Source organism: Cynara cardunculus, unplaced genomic scaffold (genome assembly GCF_001531365.2).
Source record: "Cynara cardunculus var. scolymus isolate 2C unplaced genomic scaffold, CcrdV1 Un_Scaffold_4365, whole genome shotgun sequence".
In the NCBI taxonomy this organism is placed as follows: Eukaryota; Viridiplantae; Streptophyta; class Magnoliopsida; order Asterales; family Asteraceae; genus Cynara; species Cynara cardunculus.
This window is the reverse complement of record NW_020201863.1, coordinates 25,631-49,425: the sequence shown is the minus strand read 5'-3', so window position 1 is coordinate 49,425 and position 23,795 is coordinate 25,631. Positions and strand designations below refer to the sequence as shown.

Here is a 23,795-nt window from a genome sequence, read left to right as displayed (position 1 = left end):
AATTACTTCGTTATTGAAACTAAATTAAATTATAATAAAAAAATTGAATTAAAAAATTACATAAAAAATAAGAATTTTAAATAGTTAGTTTGATACTAGTATCGATATATTTTATCAAACTTTTATGATATTTTCAAATTTATATTTTATTCAAAAATAAAAACATCATCATTTTTTTAAAATCACATAAGACCATACTATAATATCGACCGAGATAAATAATAAAATAAAATATTAAAATCAAGATATATCGCGTTGCATTATATAAATATGATTCTAATAATTTATAAAAAAAAGTGAATTTCAAATCCAATGTAAATCCTACAAGCTAAACACTAAAAAAAAATTTAAATCCAATCCCATCAAATCTAAATCCCTCCGTAAAACCACATCCTTCCAAAACATTAAGCCAACCAAATTCACCTTAGGATATTCAGCTATTCCCCATTCTACCCCTCTCGCAAGGGTTTGGCGTTAGGGTTTTAAAACAGCTTAACATCCTCTCTTTGTTGGTTGGTCTGGCGGCAAAACACATACTCGCCCACAAAAATCAGAGCACAGACCCCTTCCAATCTTCAATTCAGGCTTTCTTGTCGCCTTGATCAATCTCTATTCAAGATTCTAATTTGGATCTGAACGTTGTGAAATTCCTTTGCCCCCAATTTTTAATAGGTTAAATTTGTCGATTTTACAAGCGATGGGAGCGGTGGGAGATGAGCATGCTGAGATGGAAGATATCAGTGATTCTGAGTTGTCTCATCATGTTCGTGAAGCCCTAAAATCTGTCCTCTTGGTAAACCATTCTCTTCTTATTTTGTGTTTGATTGATATGATGCACTTCTAGTAACACACCCAATCCTTGGTAACAGAAGGAACTTTTCTTTTCAAATACTCCAATCCAAATTTATTTCTTTTTATCGACAAATATTGGGTTTTCTAATTTTGTGTTTATAAGGTTATTTTTGGTGTTAGATTGTCTTGTATGGGTTGTGTCTTAAACATTAACAAAGTTGTGACTTCAATTTTCTAAAAGCATGGAAACGCATTCGCAAGACTCCTGTAATGTTCAAAGATTAAGATGAAAGCTTTAAAAATTGTGCTTTATAGGGTATTGAAGTTATGCGCTGAAGTCAAATAGTTGATACATGTCCCTTTTTGTGTTACCTGAAGCCAATCGAACATCCATCTCCATATAACCGTTGACCAGAGTTCGAATGACTAATTTCTAGAAATCCTTTAGCACCCATGCTTATAGTTTATAGTTTATCCCTGCGGTTTACACAAATTTATAAACTGATAAGGCTTTTATGAAAAATGGTAAAGGTTTACCAAACACTAGTTTTTTGGTGATTTGATATTATTAATCGCGATTCTTTTGCTTCACAAAAACATGGATAGCAGACTTGACACTGGAGAGTTGGAACATTCTGAACTGATTTGATATAAATTTAACATCAGTGACTATTGATAAACAATAACAGAAGCACTAGAAGAATTTATGAATGAATTGTCTAACTATCATGCCTGTAGCTTGTTGCAAGCTAACCATTGTACTTGCTAAAATGCAAAAAGCACATTGAGGTTTGTGTGAGTGACGAATCTAACCACTGTACTTGTAATTCTTTTGTTTTGCAAAAATGGTATCTGAAAATTGCCTAAAATTGATTGCCTTGACATTTTTTAGTGTGCTGTTTTGGTATTTTAACAAGCAAAATGGTTAGTTTGCAACAAAACTTAAAGTACGGTGGTTCAAAAACCAAGTTGCTTTCTTAAAACCTTTCATATGGACTAGATTTGACTTACAGAATTAAAGTTACGAGACATAAGTTGACCTTGGGGCATAGTATGAAATGTGATGCTTATGCCCAAAACGGTAGCATTCTACTTTTCTTAAACAAACCTATATCCCATCCATAGGTAGGGTGGGGGGAGGAGGTAAGGTGTCCCATCCAGAGGTAGGGTGGGCGGAGGGGTTAAGATGTACCTACTACACAGACCTTTCCTTTGTCCCAAAAGACAGAGAGGCTATTTCCATGAAGACCTTGGCTTGCAAGAAAGGTTCAGTAAAAGATATAGAAGTACATATAAGCGACCTCTATGCCTAGGACACCTGAATATCAAACCATGAATGTACCAAATCAAGGCAAACTCTGAATACTAGATATGACATCAAAATAAACCCCCGTTGTCTCTGTGAAAGAGAGAAGTCGTGAAACAACTGGTCATAGGGGCCGAGGGTCCGCATAAAGAAAACACAAAAAATTGTATAGGTGCAGAGGGGCGGTAGATTTGAAAAAAAAAATCTTTGTTTAAAGACAAAATTAGAACAGAAAGCCAAGAGCCTACCCTGGCTAAACAGCACATGGAACGCACCAAAGAAACTACTTTCTATCAAAAGGTACTGACCCTTCCCCAAACCCACCCTCAACCTTGCACTCATACTGTCGTACAAACATTCAACTACCATAATCTGCCTCCGATAACTCCTACTTAGTATCAGACAAATACATTACTTAAAAATGGGTCTGGGTTTTGTTTAGGTTCTTGAGAAAGAAGAGTGATAACTACATTAAGGTTCATGACTAATACCAAAAGAAGGGATAAAGTATTGGTGCTAAAGTTGTCACAACCTCCCAATTTGACTTTTGAATGTGGATGGTAATACTAAAATGACATCTTCTTTCTCAATATTTTTCGAAAGACTATTTGTAAGGGCTCTGTTCTGTATTCCATATAAGATAGGGAGATTTTACTAATATTATATGTTAAAAGAGATGAAACAGACGAAGTGGACATTAAACTTCTAGATTTTAGAAGTAGAGATAACAATGCAGAAACCAAGATATATGCTCTACAATGACCATGAAGACCGGTGGAAAGGATGTAGCACAACTTGGATGCATTTGTTTTGTTTCATAGGCAAAATTTAGTAGTTTAACTTTTCTTTTATATAATGGGGGAGTAATAAGTTTTTGTATTAAAAAATGTTAACGTGATATTTGAGGTTAAATTTCTCTAACAGGCATTTGATTAAAAACCTCTACAAGAAGGTTACAAGTTACAACAAAATGATCAAATGATATTGGCAAAACATGCAACTGATATCGATGTGGTGTGGCATGTTTCAGGGTGATACTGATGATTATGATCATATCGTTGGGAATATGCATAACAATAAGCGCCTAGGCCCTGATGAGGTGGCCATGCTTGTGGTAAGTTTGTCATCCATAGATAAATTGAGTTATAAAGATCAGTTACTTGTTCAGAGTCAGATTTGTTGCCCATGTTCTTTTTCGACAGACGATTTTGAGGGGCCTATCTGGAGCAGTTTCCTATATTGATGTTGTGCATCACCGAATACTTCTTTCTTCCGTAAGATGATTTTGTTTATACTTCCAACTGTTCATCTCTTGCTCTAGTGGTGGGTGTACTTGTGTCTTAGATGATTCTGATAAATTGTACTTTTTAGATATGCAATATGAGCTTGTGGAACTACGGGCCGGATGTGATGGATGCATTGATTGAACTAGTAGTAGCCTTGGTATGTGTGCAATCTAATGATTCCAAATAAACAGCTTGTTGTTGTAAGTTCTCACTTTTTTTATTCATTTCATGACATATCAGGCTACGTCGAATGGAAAATATGTTGACTTGTGCTTGGATATGCTTGTATGCAACTTTATTCCACCTATAAATTTTCTCGAGATATTGAAGCAGCCACGTGGATTAGCAAAAAAGGACCAAATTCTTGGTCGTGTGCATTCTGCACTGAAAGGAATTGCTGATCTTGTGCCCCTAGCACCATCAAGACTGGAACAGATCGTCAGGGAGAGGGTACCTAGTGCGCACTCCAAAGATGCTGTGAGTGTAATACATACTAGAAGCATATATGTTGTAGTCATTGGCATGCTCTTGCGTCTACCAAACGATTTAATATGATATATATGGTTGCTCAACCTATAATTACCAAGGGTCTTAAGATTAAAGTTGCATTGTGGAAAGGCATAGGCTAATCTTATTTAGTTGTCTAGGTTCTGTTTTTGAGTAGGTCATTTGCTAGATTTCTGCTTGTGGTGAATTGCAGAGATGAGTTGGTACTGGAAACTACTTTGCCACCATCTCAAAGCTCCTTTATATTCAATCTTGCGTCTTTTTAAAACCACCCCTTTGGGCGTTACTTCAATTTTGCGCTGTTAATTACTCTTATAAATAGCTTGATTGCCTACTTTTAGTGTTTCATGCACAAACTTTTATTTCTTGACTATGTCATATCATGGTAACTGTTGTATATGCATTACTACTTTTGCAGCAAATTGTTGTATATGTGGAGGCCATGCTACTGTTGGAGGGTGGTGATATGGGAGAGCTCGTTGGTAACACTATGATTTTTGAATTGATGAATAGGCTGATAGACCTAGATGTGAGTTGTTTTAAAAAGTTGGCTTCTTAGCGGTTGATTTGAGAAATCACTTGCTGATTATAAATGTAATGCAATTTAACTTGTTATAGGTGGAGATAGGATGGGATGAAATTTTGCTGGATGATCCCAACAAAGGCATCTTTGAGATGGAGCTAGAAGATATGGCACGATCTGTAAATGAAACTGAGATTGATATGGAGGATGAGGTAATCTGGATACTTCTATCACAACTTTTAACTTTACCTTTCTTTGCTGGATAATAATTATGTTTGATTGTTAGGATACAGTTTATCTTCATTGAGTATTTGCCTTTTTCAAGTCTTGTACTTTTTGTATATTCTCTTGGTCCTTTTCTTTCACTCCATTGACTTTTGTAAGTGCTTTTCTTCAGCCTGTTAGAGAATACTCTGGTCGTAAAGTCCTTTGGGGGAACGTAGTTGCTCAGAAGTTGGATACACTGATGGTTCTTGCCTTTGACCACCTTGGATCCTGTTTCAAAAGTGGCCGCTTGGTTAAGGTAGCTTGTGTACTTCAGTTTCAACTTTGTATATGCTTTTTTGTTCCATTTATATGTATATATATAATTTGAACTTCTATTTAGGTATTTGAGACACTTCTCCAGTCATTTCAGAGTACGGTTTTGAATGCATACAAGTCAAAATTTGCCCAGGTAACCAGCAGATGTTTCTAGTTTCTCTTTATCTATCCATTAGTTCTTCGTCAACTATTACAAGTTGTACTTGAATGTCGTTTTGATAGCATGATGTGCACAATTTGCTTACATGGATTTTATTTCTCGTAATTGTAGTTTGTAATGTTCTATGCTTGTTCGCTTGACCCTGAAGATTGTGGGACACAATTTGTGAGCAGGCTTGTTGAAATCTTTGGAAGCACAGTCTATCCTCAAGATTGGAGGTACTGCTAAATTTTCGTTATTTTTACATCAATGAGGTGCAAAGTTTGAAAGTAATGATGCAATAGTGCTATTCATTGCACACTCTTTGATTATTAGCAAGCTGAAACTGAAAGATAAGATTAATATGTGCAAATGCAGAGCGTTTGACCATCTTATCCTTCCTTGTATTTGATGCTTGCTATCGTGTAGGTTGTCATTTAGGTATATCTCTAATATGTTGTTGGTGGATTGCAGGATGAGTGCTGTTTGTTATCTTGCAAGTTACCTGGCTCGTGCTAAGTTCTTGTCGGCCTCATATGTGACAACTGTATTGGAAAGGTTGGCATGCATATTGCATAAGCTCATATTATGTTAAATTTTGCAACATAAATGGAAGATACTCAGGAATTGATCGAACTATATATAATAATCCGATACATATTAGAACGTCAACCTTTTTACAGACTGCGAGTCTTCATGGAGATAACCTCTCTACTCCTTGGAGTAGAGGTAAAGTCTGCTTACATCCGGACCCTACTTTGTGTGGGATTTACTGGTTCATTTTGTTTTATTTTTTATTCGAATGTCAGATTCTTTTCTCCATTTAGTTCATACGAATGAAATGATTGTGTGAATATTTCATTGGTTATTCATACAAAATTGTGTTTAAAGTCATTAACTGCCCCATGTTCATTTGGTAACTATAGTTTGCCTTCAGCTTTCAAATTTCATAACTTCATTGATTCCTAAGATCCCACCATAGTCTACAAGTATTTTTGGTGGAGCCTATGACAGCCTTCCTCATTTTCTTGGTGTGGGAGTGCAAGACTACAAAGAAAATACAAATAGAAAAACAATATGAAAATTGCTATCATTTTCTAACTTGTATCATCGAAAAAAAATTCTGTTCTATATGAACTTGCATTTCCGATGGGCTATGCACCAAAGTGAAGTGTCTAATTGCCTTCCCAAGTTGTGATCTAATGAAGTGTTGTATTGTTTATTATGTCAGCTTGGTGGGTTGGTGTTATAACTATTGTGAAAACCAGATTGGTGGAATTCATCCAAAACATCATAGAGTTTTTTATGCCGGATGCCAGGTATGTTTTAGGCTTCGCTTTTATATTGGTGTTGCTTACACATATCTAGTTTCTCAAAATTTATCATGTCTTTCTCTCTTTTTATTTGCTTGCTTCAATTTCTAGGGGTTTTCATGGAAACAATCACATTACTTATTAGGATATAGGTCAACCTCTGGGTGGGATTACCGGGTTCGTTTGATTTTTTAAATCAGAACTATGTACCACCTGCCACCTCTAATGACGTGGTGGGTGAACATATGTGTCCAGATTCTATAGTCAACCCTCCCCTCAGATAATAGAACATGGCGTTGTGATAGATTCATAAATATTTAGAAATGTGGGATCTCTTAATGGAGACCATGGGGACAATTGTTTGACATAATCTTTTAGAGTTTGAATCCTCAAGTAGAAAATATATAATAAGTATTTGGCTATAATTTTGAATCTAATGTGATCTTTTTGTACATCGGATTTGGTTACAGGCTATTATGTATGTACTTTGCTTCCGTTTGAGATCGATTCTGGCCATTCCTCCACTCAAATCCCAGCTGGTCAATATGCCTTTAGAGCAAATTCTGAAGCATTCATTAAACCCATTGGAGGTAAATTTTATATACTCTTAGGCTGTGTTTGGTAAACTAGCTGCTAAGCTAGTTCGCCGCTGATAGCTGATAAGTTAGATGACAATATAAAACGACCTAAAAGAAAATTATAATAGGCATGATTGGAAATGTGTGAAAGAAGTCCCAATAGGTATCTGAAGTAGTTTTTTTAAAGCTCTCTTATGATTTACCAAACGGGGCTTTTCAATAAGTTCAAAAAATAAGTTGTAGCTTATTGTTGTGAAACATGGCCTTAAATTGTCACACTGCAAATTCAACCAATTTAATCGTCTTAATACGTTGTGCTTGAAGGTGTGCTTACCATCGATCGTAGATGAGTTCCTCCGTCAGGCCAAAGCAGCTCATTTGTTTCGTGTATCGGGGAATTTTGCTTTCAATGATCTGCTTGAATCAGAACTGTCCAGAGCTTTTGGTGGGTTTGAAAGGCTGGATTTGTTCTTCCCTTTTGATCCATATTTACTGAGGAAGTCTGACAGGTTCGTTTTCTTGTTGGCTGTTCAATTTCTACATGCTTTTCATGGTTCTTTTCGTATAGAAATTTAACTACAATTGGGTACCGTTTTTGACCAATTTCTTTGGCAAAACTATCAATTAGTGTCATTTATTTAAATTTAGAATCATTTTTGTTAATCATAAATAAAGATTAGTAGTTAGAATTGGTTAGTTGGTTAGGATTTGATTTCTGGAAAACACTATAAATCACGACTCTTTCAACCTACAGATTTATACGACCAAACTTCATATACTGGTCGATGGTAAGAACTACTTATGATGATGACGATGATGATGAGAGCATTAGTGACGAAAATGAAGCAGAGGATGGTGGCAGAGGACCCATGAGCTTTGAAGACGATGAATTTGACATGAATTTGAATAAAATGTCTATAACGCCCCGGAATTCCTTCATGTTTGGAAACGAACAACATCGAAAAATGCAGATGCCCTCTAGAATCAGACCCTCTACAAGCCCAGAGTCGTTGTGATTGTAGCTATGTTTTCTTTTTCTTGAGGAGGAAATCACATTAATACCCTTGGATCTATTCCAATTGGTCTTGCCCGAGGAGATGAAAAAGAATTAGGGCTTGTTGACATCAATGCAAGATATACTCATTTGTGATGATATTTGTAATGTTGATAGTTTTTAGTCGTATTTTTGTTTATGGTGTGATGTGGAAAACGAATGTTTGAAACACAGGGATCTTAAATTTTAGATGTTTAGTTCAGAATTTACATTAGAAAGAAAGAACGCCGATGGGATATTTATTCATTTTAAATGTGTTTTATTAGGTTTTTCTTGCTTTAGTTTTATTAATTGCGTGTAAGGTTCCATATATTGTAGATTTCATGATGACAACTACCCCATTTGATACCCAAGAATTTAAGGAATTTTTAGATCTGTCGGTTGTAGAATTTCTATAACTTTCCCTTCAAAATTTTAAGTCCTACCAAATCTCGCAAACTAAACGGGTGTTGGGTTTTAGGTATTTGGGAAGTTGAAATTCGTGCTTGAATATTTATTTGTCAAGTCCCAAGAAGCATGTCACTTGTGTAATAAATATGATTAGAGCATTCATTGCCTTGAACGCCTTCAAAAATAAGGTGAAGAGAAGCTGCTGAATCAAAATTATAATTTTGAAGGAACAAGGAACCAGGATAGGTGACAAATGGAACAAAAAAGTCTAAGTGAATAAGTTGTCTCAATTTATTATTTCTATACAGCCCACAAAATGTCAACAGCATTTAATTTAATGTGGCATACAAGTGATTTTATGTAATAAGTGTATGCTTATAATCTGTCATCATACAAGATAATCTTGTGTAAGCTTATAATGTCTCACTCGTTGATTTATGGGCTTACTTTTGTATCAAAATTTATGAACAAGTTGTACGTGTTTTTCAATTTTGAATGGTAACATAAACAAATAAAGATAAAAAAATTGGTATTAAAAATAATGCTTGAACATCAAAATATCTAGAGATGATGATGTTTAATACATCATTCTTATTTCACAATGTCATGGTTCATGTAAACTAAATTTAGAATGATGAATGTGGGTTTGTAGTTTACACTTCCTAGGTAAAGGTAAAGGTTAGAATTATTGGCAAATATACAATTCTTTAACGTATCAATGCTTGCATATGGTGGACTACTCTGCAACAAGAAAATAGCAATAATAATAAAAAGAAATCAAGAAATGAGTTTGTATCAATGGACCGGCAGTGATGCTATGTTATAAAAACCTCTGGAAAATACGAATATAATCTAATTAAAACATCATCAGATGTAGAGAAACAAAGTCTACCTGACCTTCCAATGACAAGTTTATAGATGTTACAAAACTAAAAACAAGTATAGTATCCAAGAAAAGCAGACCATCTCCTCTCCTTCAAATCATTTATAATAAGCATGATGGTCATCCCATTCCCATACTCGTTCATTGCTTGGCTAAAACCTCGCTTCAATACTCCTACGAAGGCACTGCAACCAAATCGTTGCAAGTCAGTTGTCAATAAATCTATTTAAATTCCTAGGGTTGAAGGTTTTAGTACCCGATGGGAGTGACGAAAACAGACAGGTATGATTGTGGGAAGTTCCAATTTTGAATTCTTATCGTTTACCAAACGCTTACCCAGGTAAGCGCATATTACCTTACCGCATGCATACGGAAAGACCAAGAATCTTACCCCGTAAAAGCGAAGGCAAAGACCGAGAGTCTTCCCCGACGAGGACGACGACTCTTACCACGGTTAGCGCTTACAGGGTAAATTGTTGCAACGATACCATTTTGGTGAACTAAAATCTTACCCGGTAAGTGATGGTGTTGAATTTTACTGGTAAGCACTTACCCGGGTAAGCGTTTGGTAAACGGCTTAGTCCCATCTCCCTGATTTTTTTTCGTTCCACCTATTTTGGTTCTCTCTAAATCCCCTACTGTCCAAGTCTTGATTATTATGTGAAACGCGGAAAAACAAGTTGTCAGCGTAACAAATGCACCCACATGATTGACGATAGGACCAATAATACAAACCCCTTGGTTCCTCTTAACACACATTGCAGATTTAATACTCATAATAACTAGGTTAACATGAAGAGATTGGGTTGTGTCTAACAGACCACTTAAAAAAGTATGGATAGGAATAGAAAACTGTGACAGACAAAAATTAAGTATTTATAGATACACGACTTACTATATGTTGAAGTATCGATCTGCTCAGGAAGCTCCTTAATATCAACCTCAAATCTCTCCTGAACCTACAACCACCAAACCAAGATAAGATCAACAGACACAAAGACTAAGGTGGTGTTCGTATGTATGAAGGCTGACGTCTTATTGCACTTTTTTATTCATAAAGTGTGGTGCAAAAGTCTGAAACCATGATCTATTAAGACGGTTTATTTTATAAACCGATAAATGTCTGAATGTGTAATTATCTATGAAAAATATTCATTATAGGATACATACTTTAAAAATGTACATAAAAGACAGTAATTAAAACATAAGTTATTCAAACATTTTATTTCAAATTATGCATCTTTAAAAATGTTTCTTGAAATTATGTTTCTTTAAAATAATAATTAAAAGTGTGTATCTTGCAATTTACCTATATTTGTATATGAAAAATAATTCCATCATTTGAAAATAAAATAAATATAATGGAAAATATCAATTGCCATTATTTGCCAATAGGAGGACCTTAAGAGGTGATTTAACCTAAGGAAGGTAAGAGGTTTTGAGCTCTCATCACAAAAAAAAAAACGCATTCACCTCCTATTCAGTAAGACATAAATGGTGAATAAGAGAGGTTTTATCAAAAAAAAACAAACACCGCCTAGAAATGATGATGTTCTAGATATAGAGGTACCCAAATACCTGGTTAAGAACATCTGAGTCAGCTGCAGATGACACAAATGTGATCGCAAGACCTTTGGTTCCAAACCTTCCAGCTCTCCCAACCTGTCAAATTGTCAAGAATGCCCTTAGGTATTTTATCAAGACGATAAAAAACTTGAGCAAGTAGATGAAATGAAGAGAAAAGTTACACGATGGAGATAGGTGTCAGCAGAATCTGGCATATCATAGTTTATGACAATGTTTACTCGTTCAATATCGATACCCCTCCCAACTAAATCTGTTGCCACCAAGATTCTCTTGTGCCCTTCCTTGAAACCCTTGTAGCGTGTCAACCTACAAATTCAGTCCCGTCAGAATAAAACAATCTATCTTAGCATTAAGAAGTTGGGTACAAATAGTCGTAATAAAAAAAACCATGAGCATACCAAACGCTCCTGATTGTTAAAGAACTTGTGTTCATAAGAGTGTTGCTAGTGAAAATGGCAAAAAGAAATGGAAATATAACCAAGTGAATCAATACTAAAACGCACAGCAACGAAATAACAATTTGTTCAATGGACTGAACTTCGATATGAAGAGAAGCAATGGAGCTGCTTTTGAAGGAGGGGCAAAGAAAATGCTTCTATCAGAAAGAAACACATAACGCAAATTCTATGAAATATCAGTAAACAATCCAAAAATTGAAAAAGATGCAATATTCTGGGATGTGCCAGACATCAAGACAAGTGACCTCTTTCCTTTTTTCCTAAAAACTACCACTAGAGGATTAGAATATGGGGACAAAAGATGATCAGTTTCTGAGGTTCAGGATTTCTAGAATGAAGAATAAAATCAGTTGGAACAAAAATGGCAGCAGATAGAACAATTGCAATGGCACACAGACAAGGATCAGTCATCAAAGACACTGCAAAGGTTCAAAAATTTTACAAACAAAAAAATTGTTCACCAGAAATTAGTTTGCTCTATTGCATACAAAAACTTACCTGATTACCTCTACTAACCATAGGCTGTTGTGCATCAGACTCGAGTAAACAAAAAATTTCCAACTTAACAGTTTTACCCCATAGAAACCACATAAAAATGGCATAATTAAAAAATTGCAAACAAGTATAGAGGTAAATTTAGTCAGTCAGAAATAAAATATCCATATTCCCATATGTCCCAAATGCTTATACAAACCTTTCTTCCTGGGACATGCCAGAGTGAATGCAGATTGATGGAAAATTGCATTCCACAAGCAATTTGTTCAGCTCAGCTGCCCTGCTTACACTTTTGACGAATATCACAACTTGATTGAAATCTAATGCATCGAGCAGGTCATTCAGCTTACGGTTCTTCTCCAGCTCACTCAATTTGATGTAGTGCTGCCATGGATAAGCGTTAGTAAAGATGAATATTGTTTAAAAGAGTACTAAAAAGCTACAGAAAGTCCAAGCTCTTACCTGTACAAGACCATGTAGGGTCAACTTGGCTTCATCATCCACATAAATTTCCATTGGCTGAAAGGAACAAATACCATAGTAAAGCATATTAGGAGCCTTCGGAAGTTAACGGATCCAGTACGAAATGAACGATGGATGAACATCCTCCGAATCAAGATTCTGGTCCATCTGATTGGTCCCCTTTGCAGACGCTTTCAAATCAGACCAAGCATGTTGGTACTCGATCAATGCTATCTACCATGAAATAGATAAAACAAAAGAAATCCTATGGAAGACCACCAGTAGTGACCCAAAAACTTGAATGAACTAAGAAAATACAAGACACTAGTAAGGAAAGAAAAAGAAGTGTGCACTGTAACCAGTTAAACCCAACTACTTTCACACCCTCAGAAATCCTGTGTGTTTCCCATCCCCCATTTAAAAGGTGTATTTCCAACTATGACGTGAATAGATGCAAGCATGCAGTGCGGCAATCACTTGCATCCTTGAGCATCTAAGCATTGCCTGCAGAAAGCTGACACTATGAAAACGTTGACTTCAAAATTCAAGTAGAACTGGCCATGGGATATTACATCTTGCATAAACTTTTTGCAGACAGGACGAATCTCCTTGCTCAGTGTTGCCGAAAACATCATTACTTGTTTATCATGAGGAGTCATCTTGAAAATTTCTTGAACATCTCTCCTCATGTCTGGAATCACATGAACACAAGTTAATCTCTAAAACCTGTAAACACCATACTCACATATAGACATCAAAGCATACCAAGTGACTCAAGCATCTTGTCACACTCGTCGAGTATAAAATGCCTCACACTCCTCAATGCAAGGTCTTTATCTCTGGCAAGGGCAAGAATCCGTCCCGGCGTTCCAACAACAATATGAGGGCATTCATTTTTAAGAAGTTCCTTGTGAATTTTAATGTTAACACCACCATAGAAGACCGCAACCTTGATATCAGTTAAATAAGTGCTGAATCGTTCAAATTCGTGGCAGATCTGTAAGTGCAGTAAAAATCAAACGCATAAATAAAAGGCAAGAAAGGTTGCCACATGTTAATATTAGAAGGGGAATTGAACTCTAGAAGTTGTAGATATGATACATGCCTGATAAGCTAATTCCCTTGTGTGACATAAAACAAGGGCGGCTACTTGACCAGCCACAGGCTCAATTTGCTGCAGTGTGGACAAGACAAACACGGCAGTTTTTCCCATACCAGACTTCGCTTGGCAAATGACATCCATTCCCAAAATAGCTTGAGGAATGCACTCGTGTTGCACTGATGAAGAACCAAAGAAATTGGAGCTAAGCAATCCTCAATTAAAAAAATTTACCAAATCTGAGCACTTCTCCAAATGATACGGGTAATAGTTATTATTTACCTGCAAACAGAGGCTGGAAGTTATTAAGAGAGCACTAGTCTGCTTATGGCTAACATGCAGTACTAAAAAGACCGGAGAAAATGTTTGGAGATATTATCAAAAATACAACTAGAGTGTTCAGCATGGTACATTTAAAAAAACTACAAAAACTATAGATGCTTCAACAACAGAAAGGCATACCCACTACACATCAAATCATAGCAAACAAAGATTAGCAGATGCAGTTTTCCACCATCCAAGTGTTAGTGAAAGACAAATTATTGGCTGATATACACCACCACATGTAACACATAAAGGTACGCTTCAGCAAGACCCTCTGTATAAAACTTTAGAATAACACCTAGATAAAGCAACCATTCAAGGGTAAAATAGTGAGTAGATGAACCCTAATAGTTCAGATCTCTCCCTCCCCTCCCCTCCAACTCTAAATCAGAAAAGAAATCCATCACAACCTTCTTGTTACCACCATATCGCCAAAGCTCCTCCAACATTCACTAATGTTTTGTTACCTCTCAAGCATATATATCCTATAAAAAGATTATATCAGTGCTGCAGATTTGGTGGCCAAACAAGACAAGCAGTGTCAGTCACATGATTTGGATGGCTGTGTGAATAGCAAGCAAATAATTTAACACTGACAAGAAGAGCAACTTTGCAGATCCCATCTCTACTTAAATCCATCTGTTCATACTTTCTTCACAAATGAAACATAACAATGAAGCCTCAGATGCTAATAATCAAGCTGTATAAAATTTCAACCATTCTCTACAAGGAGGGTAAGAAATTATTCATTCCATGGATCTGTTCACACGTTCTTCATAAATGAAATATAACGATGAAGCTCGCATGCTAATAATCAAGCTTTATAACTTTGCAACCACTCTACATGTAAAGTATGAGATAATCCATAACATTGATCACCAATTCACAATCATTAATTATAAAAATTATTTATAAGCATCACATACGAAAGTTATGAAACTAAATATATATAACATGGTGCTCTCAACAATCCTCCACTTTTACCTCTTCCCCAACAAAATTGTATATATGCAGTCAACATACGCAAGTTACAAACTAAACATGCGATATTCTGAAAAACCCCAGCTCCCCCACCCTCCCTTAGAAACAGTTGATTTTCTTCGAAATTCAGCAACTCACTTGTTGATGTCCATCAGATGCCACTACTACAGTAGTAAGTTCAAATAAGTTGTCTTTACCATAAACCAGAAGTTGCAATGTTTCACTGTTTAAAAAAGTTCACCACTCACGACGAGCATAGTTGTTAAAAGCACGCCTGAGGCGAGCCTAGGCTCTGAGACTCATAAGGCTCAGGGTCTTGGGCTTTTTTAAGGTCGAGGCTATGCTTATTCACGAGGCTCACTAAAGCCCTGTGCCTTGGCTGAGGAGCCTTGCGTGCCTAGGCACGCCTCATAAAGAGTTATTAAATACCAAGTCAAACCCAATATTAAAATAAGTTCTCATCTTCTTATCTCCTACACTTCTTAAAAAAGCGTTATTAAATAGATGATATAAGTCAAACCCTAATATTAAATACCCGTTTCTCATTACTTCAAGCCTCTTTCTCTATAAATACGACCTTAAAACTTCTCCCTTATGACTCATGCTTTAAACCCTTCTCCCTTCTGTCTCTGTTGTTTCACTGGAGTACTTGCTACATAATTGAGTTGTGTACAATTGCGTGTGTGTAAATATATGTATACTTTATAAGATGCGCCTCACATTCCTAATGCCCACACCTCATGCCAGCGCCTCACGTCTAGGCCCCGAGACCCCTTTGCATCTAAGTGTGCCTAAGTGCGCCTTGAGCCTCTAACAAATTTGACGATGAGACTACCTTTACCTTTGTGATGGCTAAAAGAGAAAAGCATGTGTATATCTCACTCCATAGGATTCTATAAATAAAATATCAAGTATATCCCAAGCAGACATGAAAAGATAAAGCAAGAAGCTTCACATATATATAAAATGCAAGTGTAGAAATTTCTTACAGTTGGAGCTTACACACATGATCATGAATTGACAAGACCAGATAAAAAAATTCTTTTAAATGGTTAGAAGAAAGCTTGCCTTCAGAAGGATGTTCAAATCCTGAATCCACAATAGCACGGAGTAGCTCTGGCTTCAAAAGAAAATCTCTGAATCCTGAACTGTGAATTCCTACATAGCCTCTGCATTAAGAATTAAATTGAAAGAAATGAATCAGCGACCAGAAAACTGTTTTCATGCTTCAGGAGCATAAACAGCCGATCATGCATGTAGAACTGCAGTCATGAACATATATGTAAACAAAAACAAACACAAGTAAAATAACTAGAAAATTGTGAGATATGTATCTTATCGACATTGAATAAGGTTGAAATGGAAGATGCTAAAAATCAGGTTCATCGTGTCCATTTGCTTAATTATTGTTGCTATTGGCACCTTGAATAAGTTTTTGGTTTCTCTGGTTAATTTTTTTCTTTTGGCAAAAGGCAAGAGGCTCAAACCACAGCTATGGGTCGTAATTCACTTCTCAAATGCAGATAAATAGATAAGACTAGCGGATTGATTTCTTTAGGTTGGAGTTGACAATGCATTTCATCTCAAAACTTACATATTGTTCAACAACTAAAATCCTTAACACGTACCGTAATGCATGTGCATCAATAAAAATATACCTTTCAGCATATAACTCAATTTGATGGACTAAGGGGCCGTTTCCCAAATGCTTACCTGGTAAGCGCTTAGCGGTAAAAGAGATCACCCTCATTTAACATTCTTGGTCATCAAAATGAATTGTTAGTAAGCGTCTTAAACCCGGTAAGCACTTACCGCATAAGAGTCATCACCCCCACTTACCAGGTAAGACTCTCGATTATGTCTACCCTCTTACAGGTAAGATTATTGGTTCTTGTTATGTTCACCCGGTAAGGTAATTAAACCGGTAAGCCTAACATAGTTTTAGTAACATCATGCTACAATCCAATAATCTACATAAAACGCCAATAGCCTTGTCCAACCAACAATTGTTTTTGATAGTCAAACCAATAAATATTCACTTTGGTAAAGTAATAAATATTTTAATGAGGTTTACCAGAACGGTACCTACACTCGAACCGTAACCTAATCAAGAATAAAACTGTAGTTAGCAAGATTCGTTTTTATTTTCACTCGATAAGTTCGGATCCCTGAACCAAACAATCATCTCAGGAACTCTTTTAGCTCCATGCCAATCGACAACTTTAAAGTTGGTATCTGTTCCCATATCCGTACACAAAAGCATTCTTTTTATCAGAAACCCGGCGGAAGCAACAACATGAGTTAAAAAGATTGTAAAAAACAAAACTTTAAACAACACCACCACTAAGGGTTCGTTTAATAACTCCAAATCCATGGTTGGGAAATGAAACTACGGAAAAAACAAGTTCAAATTTCAAACGATACAAAAAGATCCAAGTCCGGACCTCCAATTCAATCATCCCAAACATTGCATAAAAGAACTGTAAAGCTTAACCACATAACAGATCAACAGTTTATTAAATACACAGTAGACTTTAAGGAGAAAAAGCAGAGAGTTCCTTTGTGCATACGCTAAAGCAACTTACTTCTTAACGGCTTCGCCGTTGACTTTAACGCCAGCGGAATCAGGGGCCTTCTCGTCCTCTTCCTCGTAGTCGAGAAGCTCTTCCTCGTAAGCATCATTATCCTTTATCTCGTTTTCGCCCATTTCTACATGAATTTAAAGAGATTCGAGAGAATCCAAAGAAATTAGGGTTTCACAATTCGAGCAATTCAATCAGATATAAATATAGACACAAAAAGGTATCAATTATGAAGCACTACGGTTCTGCGGACCTTGGATCTGAAAAGAAGGTAGGGTTTAGGGTTTGAAACGTCTGCAGAGAAAAATGTTAGCAAAATTCGAAAAATGGTGCAAGGAGAGATGAAGTGAGCGAGGTAGGGCGACCTTTTTGAGGATTGGGGAGATAGGGTTTGGCAAGTGGATAAATAAATGTTTCATTTTCACTCCTCTAAGATTAGGTGTATAGCAAATTCCCCCCTTAACTTAGAAACTCCTTTCATTTCGATCATTGTCTATATTTAGGGCTATAAACGAACTAAACGTTCAGCGAACCGTTCGGCGGGAAGTTCGTTTATATTCGTTTATTTAATAAATGAACGAATATGAACAATTTTTTTTGTTCGTTTAGTTAAACGAACGAACATGAACAAGAGTCTCGTTCGTTCATTTATGTTCTTGAACGTTCGTTCATTTACTGTTCGTTTACGTTTGTTTACGTTCATTTATGTTCATTTATATATTAAATTTAATATATATAATCTTTTACTTATTTACTTTGAATTCAAATAATATTTATTTATGTTCGTTTAACCTGTTCATTTATGTTTGTTTAGCTCGTTCGTTTATGTTCGTTCGTTTAGCATGTTAACGAACGAACATAAACGAACACGAACACACATTATTTTTAAACGAACGAACACGAACACAAAGATTTTCGTTCGTTTACCGTTCGTGTTCGTTCGTTTGTTCGGCTAAGTTAAACGAACGAACATGAACAAACCTTCGTTTGTGTTCGTTCGGTTCGTTTACAGCCCAATCTATATTTATATACTATATCATAAAACATTTAATAAAACTCTTAGAAACCATTTTTTATACATGAAGTACTGTTTATTGATGCATATTACATAAAATTCAAGATTACAAGTAAATTGTGGGTACTAAAGCATTGTTTATACATGCATATTATATAAAATTCAAGATTACAAGTAAATTATGGGTAAGTATAACTTATTAAGCTTCATGTTTGAATTCATGTAACTAATTGTAGATAAATATAATCAAATACATAATAAAATTCTTATTTTCAAATATAAATCTAAAATATAATTAGGATAATTATTGAGTTCTAACAGAATACTTAGTTATTATCTTTATAAAAATTACATTATCAAACAAAAATAAATTACTTCGTCATCAAACCTAAATTAAATTATAAAAAAATCGAATTAAAGTTTTTACACAAAAAAATGATAAATTATATATATATTTTTTAATTTTTATGATATCTTCAAATTTATATTTTATTAATAAAAACATTATTGTTTGTTCAAAATCACATAAATTCGTATTATAACATCGACAGAAACTAAAAAAATAAAATGAAACATTAAAATCGAGATATATCTCACTATATTGCGCGAGTACTCTTCTACTATCTATAAAATAAATTCATTTTACATCATTAGCAAATTATAATAAATATCATTATACTTTAGTTACATGTTCTAATTTCCTTATCGCAATCTAAAATCATTATTAAAGTCAACAGTATTGTTGAAGGGTATTATTTCGAGAAGGTGATTGATTTATGTACAGACCATTTGGCCGGTGTAAAAAAAATTGGTATCCCACAATCTCGATAAGAAGGTAAACTCGGAAGGGTTGGGACCATTGGAAAGAATTTTCACACTCCAGAACACGTTGAATTACATAATGCGCATTTTTTGTGTTATAAAACCTAACATTAGTTGCTCCCTGTGTATATGGAGATCTTCACCAAGGTAAGGTTTCTGTCTCTAAAGGTGCTTATGTCTCTGGGCTTAAACATAACCTTTTGAGCATAAGTCAACTTTGTGATTCTGGCTATAATGTCAAGTTCCAAAAAGAATCTTGTTTAATACTGTCATAATCAAGTCAAGAGTTGCTAAGAGCCAAACGTAAGGGTAATATATACCTTATGAACTTCTTAGCAAGAGATAATTCAGAGACTCTCTGTCTCGTATCTCATAAATGTGAAGAGGCATGGCTCTGGCACCACAAGCTTCTCAGTTAAATTTTCAAAATATAGAGAAGCTTGTTAAGAACAATGTGGAGTCCAAGATTCATACAATATGATACAAGATTCAAGAACAAGATGAATGAAAATAGTAGAAAGAATAGATCATCAAATGTTACTGATTTGATTGAGAGAGAGAGAGAGAAATTACAGCTCTAATCTTGATTACAATTCTGCTAATGACTTCGTAATGACAATTACAAGAAAAATACTATTTATACTAAGGAAATAGTAAAGCTACACTATTACAAAGCAAGTAAACTAAGGAGAAACTTGAATACAACAATAAAGCTTTTACTTAAACCCAACATTCTCCCCCTTTGGATTCAAGTTTGGACTCTTGTAAATTTCGTCTTTCGAAGTCCAAGAATTTTCTCTAATTTTCTCAGAGCGTTTCTGTATTGGATTTTCTCCTCGAGCAAATTTATCGCATTGATCAACAAATATCTTTCTTTGGAACTCATTCTTTCTGATTCAACAGCTCTGTCATTATTTACCCTTTTCAAGTCAAGCGCCCTTCTCACCAACCTTATCGTACCATCAGAATATTTGTTCAACTCACTAAATCTCATGAATTTCTTCACTTGAAGTTGAGCAAAGTATATGACCCCGAACTCTGGCTTTTCAAGAATCATATAGACTGGAAAAACTTCAATATCTTTTAATTCTTGATTTGGTCTTTTCAGATTGATTGTTAGGACTGAAAATCAGTATTAATTGTATTCGTCTTGAAAGTTAAATATAGTCTATAATTGTAAAAGTCAATGTGTTTGACTTTGACTTGTCTTTAGATGTTTGACCATATATCTATGGTTTGTCTTTGTAATTTGTAAGAAGAGAGAGCTTTATTGAAAATTTGATACGTAATAAGAGAGTTTGACTTTTTCTCTCAATGTTCTTATGAATGTTCTTGAAGATATATGAGATTCTGCCATTGTTGTGAAGCTTAATGAAGATTGATCAGTGATTTTAGGGACAAACAATTGGTATCAAAGCTAGGGCCGCAACAATTGGTATCAAAGCTAGGGCCGCACCAATGTGGGGGGGGAATGTTGGGACTTCCGCCTCATTGTTCCCTCGAGCCGGTCAAATCCGCAATTCTTAAACCCAACGCTCCTGTAGCACTGCAGGAGCATCCCACATCGGTGAGGCTAGGGGATTTGTCTTCCTTATAAGGAAGGGGGGATCTTACTCCTACCAGTGACGCGTTTTAAAGCCGTGAGGGGTTGTTGCCGGGAGGGGCAGCCCAAAGCGGACAATATCATGTGGGCGGTTCCCTAGTATCGGTCCAACATTGGTGATCCGTTGATTGTCTTCAAGGCCCATTTGAACATCAATGACCATAGCCAGCTTCACATGACAACGCATAAATCTCTTGATAGCTTCAAGAGCAATCAGTTCTCCTTCTTTCCTGTTTGTCATGTTTCTAATTTCAAAGTACATATATTCAAGATCTTCCAAGTATAAGCTTGAAAAATCAGCTTCGCTGAATCTCCAGATCTGACCATCCTGTCTAGTAACTGTAAACACAGGATACCAGATTCTTAGAAGCTTTTGAGCATCAATTTGTTTGATCGTGACGACCCGATGCTTGGTACGCACTTCACTTATCGGTAGACGCTTGACTTTCAAAAGGTGTTTGTATTCAATGCGGTAATCTTTGGTCTGACGATGAATACCAAGAACTTTGTCACCGCTTATGAAAATTCCAAAGTAGATATCTTCTAAATATGGCTCTCGGATTATTTCTCTATCATAACCAGGAAAGTTAGCTCTGATATGGAAGGACACATAATTTTTGGTGAAGATTTCAGTAGGATCAACATGTTCTCTTTGAGCAGGGACGTCTGACACATCAGGTACATCTGCAGTGGAAGATTCTAGAACAGACTGACGGTCTTCTTGAACAGGAAAAACTGGATCTTCATCATCTATATCAGCTTCAAAATCAAAGTAGATCCCAGTCTACTCGTCAATGTTGTCAATGTCTTCTCCAAAATCTTGCTCTCCACCCAGAGTAGTAGAGAACATATCGTTGAAACCTACATTGGCAGACAAGTCCAATAACATCCTTGTTCCTACTGTGGAGTCCGCCGGCTTTTCAACCATTGGGTCGATCATAGGACTTGTCTCCATTTCTTCTTCATCTTCAACCACAATAGCCTCAATTGTTCTTTCCCGAACAGATTCCGGGGCAGAAGCTTCAACATTTACGTCTTGAGTTGATGGCTCCTCTCCAACCCTTGCAGCTTGCTCAGATGTCTCAGCCACTCTCTGTCTCTTCCTCTCCCCCTCATGACTATCTGGATCATCCGGATCGTCATGCCTTCGTTTAAGAGAGATGAGATCTGCAAGTTTCTTCTAAAGTAGACACCCGTTCAACAAGGGCATCCATTGCACTTTTAAGATATTGGGTTTTGGACGTGATTAACTTGCTAACTTTAGAGAAGCTAGAAGTAACCACATCTTGAAAAGCCAAAAACTCTGAGGCTCGAACAAAAGGGTTACATCTAATTGTTGTCGTAAGAGGCCAACCAAATCTGCATCTTCAGCGTCTGGATTTTGAGATGCCATCAATTTTGCATATAGTAACGATTTAAGTTCATCCACCGATTGTTCTTGTACTGACGGTTTAGGTACATGTGGTGGTGATGGCGCAGATGGTGGCTCTTCTTCTACAGTTTCCTTTCCCTTCAAAAGTCTTTTCAGACTGGCCATTTGAGCATCCAAATTATCTTGAACAGCCTTTAGGACGCCGTCCAAATATTTCCTTGACACGAAGTCGGGTAAACTCACACATGGATCACTTAGATTACCAGTTGTAACAACAGTTGAATAAACTGTTATGTCTACGTTCAATGTTGGCATGATGTTAGCATTGGTAGGACTTCCGACCTGTCCTTGTGAAATGTCAAAAGACATCACTTCGGTCGTTCTGGCAAGTTCACTGAGAACTGCACTTGGAGCAACATATGCTCTAGACTCATGTGTACTTATGTGTATGGGCTCTAGACTCGAGGTGCACAGAATCGATGTCGTACAGTCGTAGGCTGGGGCAACGGCCTACTTATTTCAATAACTACATTCTCCAAATGAAAAGTAGTTAGCAGATGTGCTCTATCCCCATGTTCAATTGAAACAACTGGTTGTTGAGAACCAGTTGAGTGGATGGGTGGGGTGTGCATTTGCATAGCTGGGCTAGCTATGTCTTGTTCAATACCAACATTCAATGAATGAATGTTAGTAGCAGATGTGTTTGCCCGACTATGTGTTTTAGCTAGGAAAGGAGCTTGATACTCCTTTTCTGCTTCACTCTCACCCTCTCCATATTTTTCTACTTCCCTTTCACTCACTCTCTCAACATTTTCAACTGGAACTCCCTCATCTTCTTCTACGTTAGGTAAATCTTGAAGAATACGATCATAATCATCAACATCGTCAATATTGAATGACAATGAACGTATGCTTGGACAAGGTTGTTGAGTTGAATATTCTGGAAAAATATCATTTATGTCATCAACCAGTGTTCCAATTGGAATATTCTGAGAAGGACCAGTTTGAGCACGATCATCCACTCCACCATCATTATCATCATCATTATCATCACCAGAAACTGCCTCAATATCGGTTTCAGTATCTTCCGAACTTGAATAAGTCGTGGAAGTACTGTCAGTTGAAGTACTCTGCCGATCAGACGCTCCCCCTGCCTGTTCACCCCTCTCTATTTCTTTTTCTCTCATCACACTTCCCTGTTCAGGTAACGCCTGTTCCTGAACTTGCTCTTCTATTTCTAACTCCTCTCTCATAACTGAGGCATGGGGTGATCCTTGGGCAAGTTCAACCGGTTCTGGTTGAGCTATTGGATCTATCACTCGCCTATAATCTATAACGCACTGAGCGGTCTGATCAGCTAAGGCAATTAGTTTTGGTGATACTGCCATTATTGAATCCAAATCGTCCACTTCTGTATGCTGTCGAATTCTGGTCATGACAAATGTTGGCCCTTTTTCAGAATTTGATCTGGCCAAAATATCTTCATTAGCATTCATCATGGCCTTAATAAACAATTGCAGAAACCTCTGAAAAGACACAAATTTTCGAGCTTTAGACGGGAATCTTTTTGCATTTACCAGCTCCACCAATTCATTCCATATGACGAAAGTGTTGATCATCTCTCTTAGTGATTTAATGATAATCCCTTTTATCTATCGATGTAATTTTGTTTCTGTATTTT

At 36.2% G+C, this 23,795-nt stretch overlaps 2 protein-coding genes across 3 annotated transcripts; one reads left to right on the top strand and one right to left on the bottom strand.

Annotated features, from left to right (window-relative positions):
• The first annotated feature begins 520 nt into the window (after positions 1–520).
• LOC112504022 (RNA polymerase I-specific transcription initiation factor rrn3) lies at positions 521–8,319 on the top strand. Its single transcript, XM_025107987.1, has 15 exons — positions 521–793; positions 3,129–3,212; positions 3,301–3,372; positions 3,470–3,541; positions 3,625–3,861; positions 4,310–4,420; positions 4,510–4,626; positions 4,812–4,937; positions 5,022–5,090; positions 5,229–5,335; positions 5,571–5,654; positions 6,328–6,415; positions 6,880–6,999; positions 7,312–7,496; positions 7,742–8,319. The coding sequence occupies exons 1-15, from the start codon at positions 698–700 to the stop codon at positions 8,001–8,003; spliced, it is 1,830 nt and encodes a 609-aa protein (XP_024963755.1). The 5' UTR covers positions 521–697; the 3' UTR covers positions 8,004–8,319.
• Positions 8,320–9,206: 887 nt separating this feature from the next.
• Positions 9,207–17,646, bottom strand: LOC112504020 (DEAD-box ATP-dependent RNA helicase 56). 2 transcript variants are annotated; one of them, XM_025107985.1, is made up of 12 exons: positions 17,556–17,646; positions 17,306–17,429; positions 15,789–15,889; positions 13,422–13,594; positions 13,082–13,313; positions 12,889–13,007; positions 12,317–12,373; positions 12,054–12,238; positions 11,063–11,207; positions 10,893–10,976; positions 10,210–10,273; positions 9,207–9,499 (listed from the first exon to the last, which is right to left on the bottom strand). In XM_025107985.1, the coding sequence occupies exons 2-12, from the start codon at positions 17,425–17,427 to the stop codon at positions 9,489–9,491; spliced, it is 1,293 nt and encodes a 430-aa protein (XP_024963753.1). In that variant the 5' UTR covers positions 17,428–17,429; positions 17,556–17,646; the 3' UTR covers positions 9,207–9,488. The 2 variants fall into 2 exon arrangements, with proteins under 2 accessions (XP_024963753.1, XP_024963754.1); XM_025107986.1 differs by lacking the exons at positions 17,306–17,429; positions 17,556–17,646 and having other exon boundaries at positions 13,422–13,697; positions 15,789–15,881.
• Between the last annotated feature and the right edge of the window lie 6,149 nt (positions 17,647–23,795).

What these genes read in the sequence shown, in the direction of transcription:
- LOC112504022 (XM_025107987.1), top strand. Translation starts at nt 698, where the DNA reads ATGGGAGCGGTGGGAGATGAGCATGCTGAGATGGAAGATATCAGTGAT. An exon ending in CCCTAAAATCTGTCCTCTTG is followed by an intron (nt 794 to 3,128) that starts GTAAACCATTCT and finishes GGCATGTTTCAG; the next exon opens with GGTGATACTGATGATTATGA. An exon ending in AGATTGATATGGAGGATGAG is followed by an intron (nt 4,627 to 4,811) that starts GTAATCTGGATA and finishes GCTTTTCTTCAG; the next exon opens with CCTGTTAGAGAATACTCTGG.
- LOC112504020 (XM_025107985.1), bottom strand. Translation starts at nt 17,427, where the DNA reads ATGGGCGAAAACGAGATAAAGGATAATGATGCTTACGAGGAAGAGCTT. An exon ending in CCCTACATGGTCTTGTACAG is followed by an intron (nt 12,239 to 12,316) that starts GTAAGAGCTTGG and finishes TATCCATGGCAG; the next exon opens with CACTACATCAAATTGAGTGA. An exon ending in CTGACACCTATCTCCATCGT is followed by an intron (nt 10,977 to 11,062) that starts GTAACTTTTCTC and finishes ACAATTTGACAG; the next exon opens with GTTGGGAGAGCTGGAAGGTT.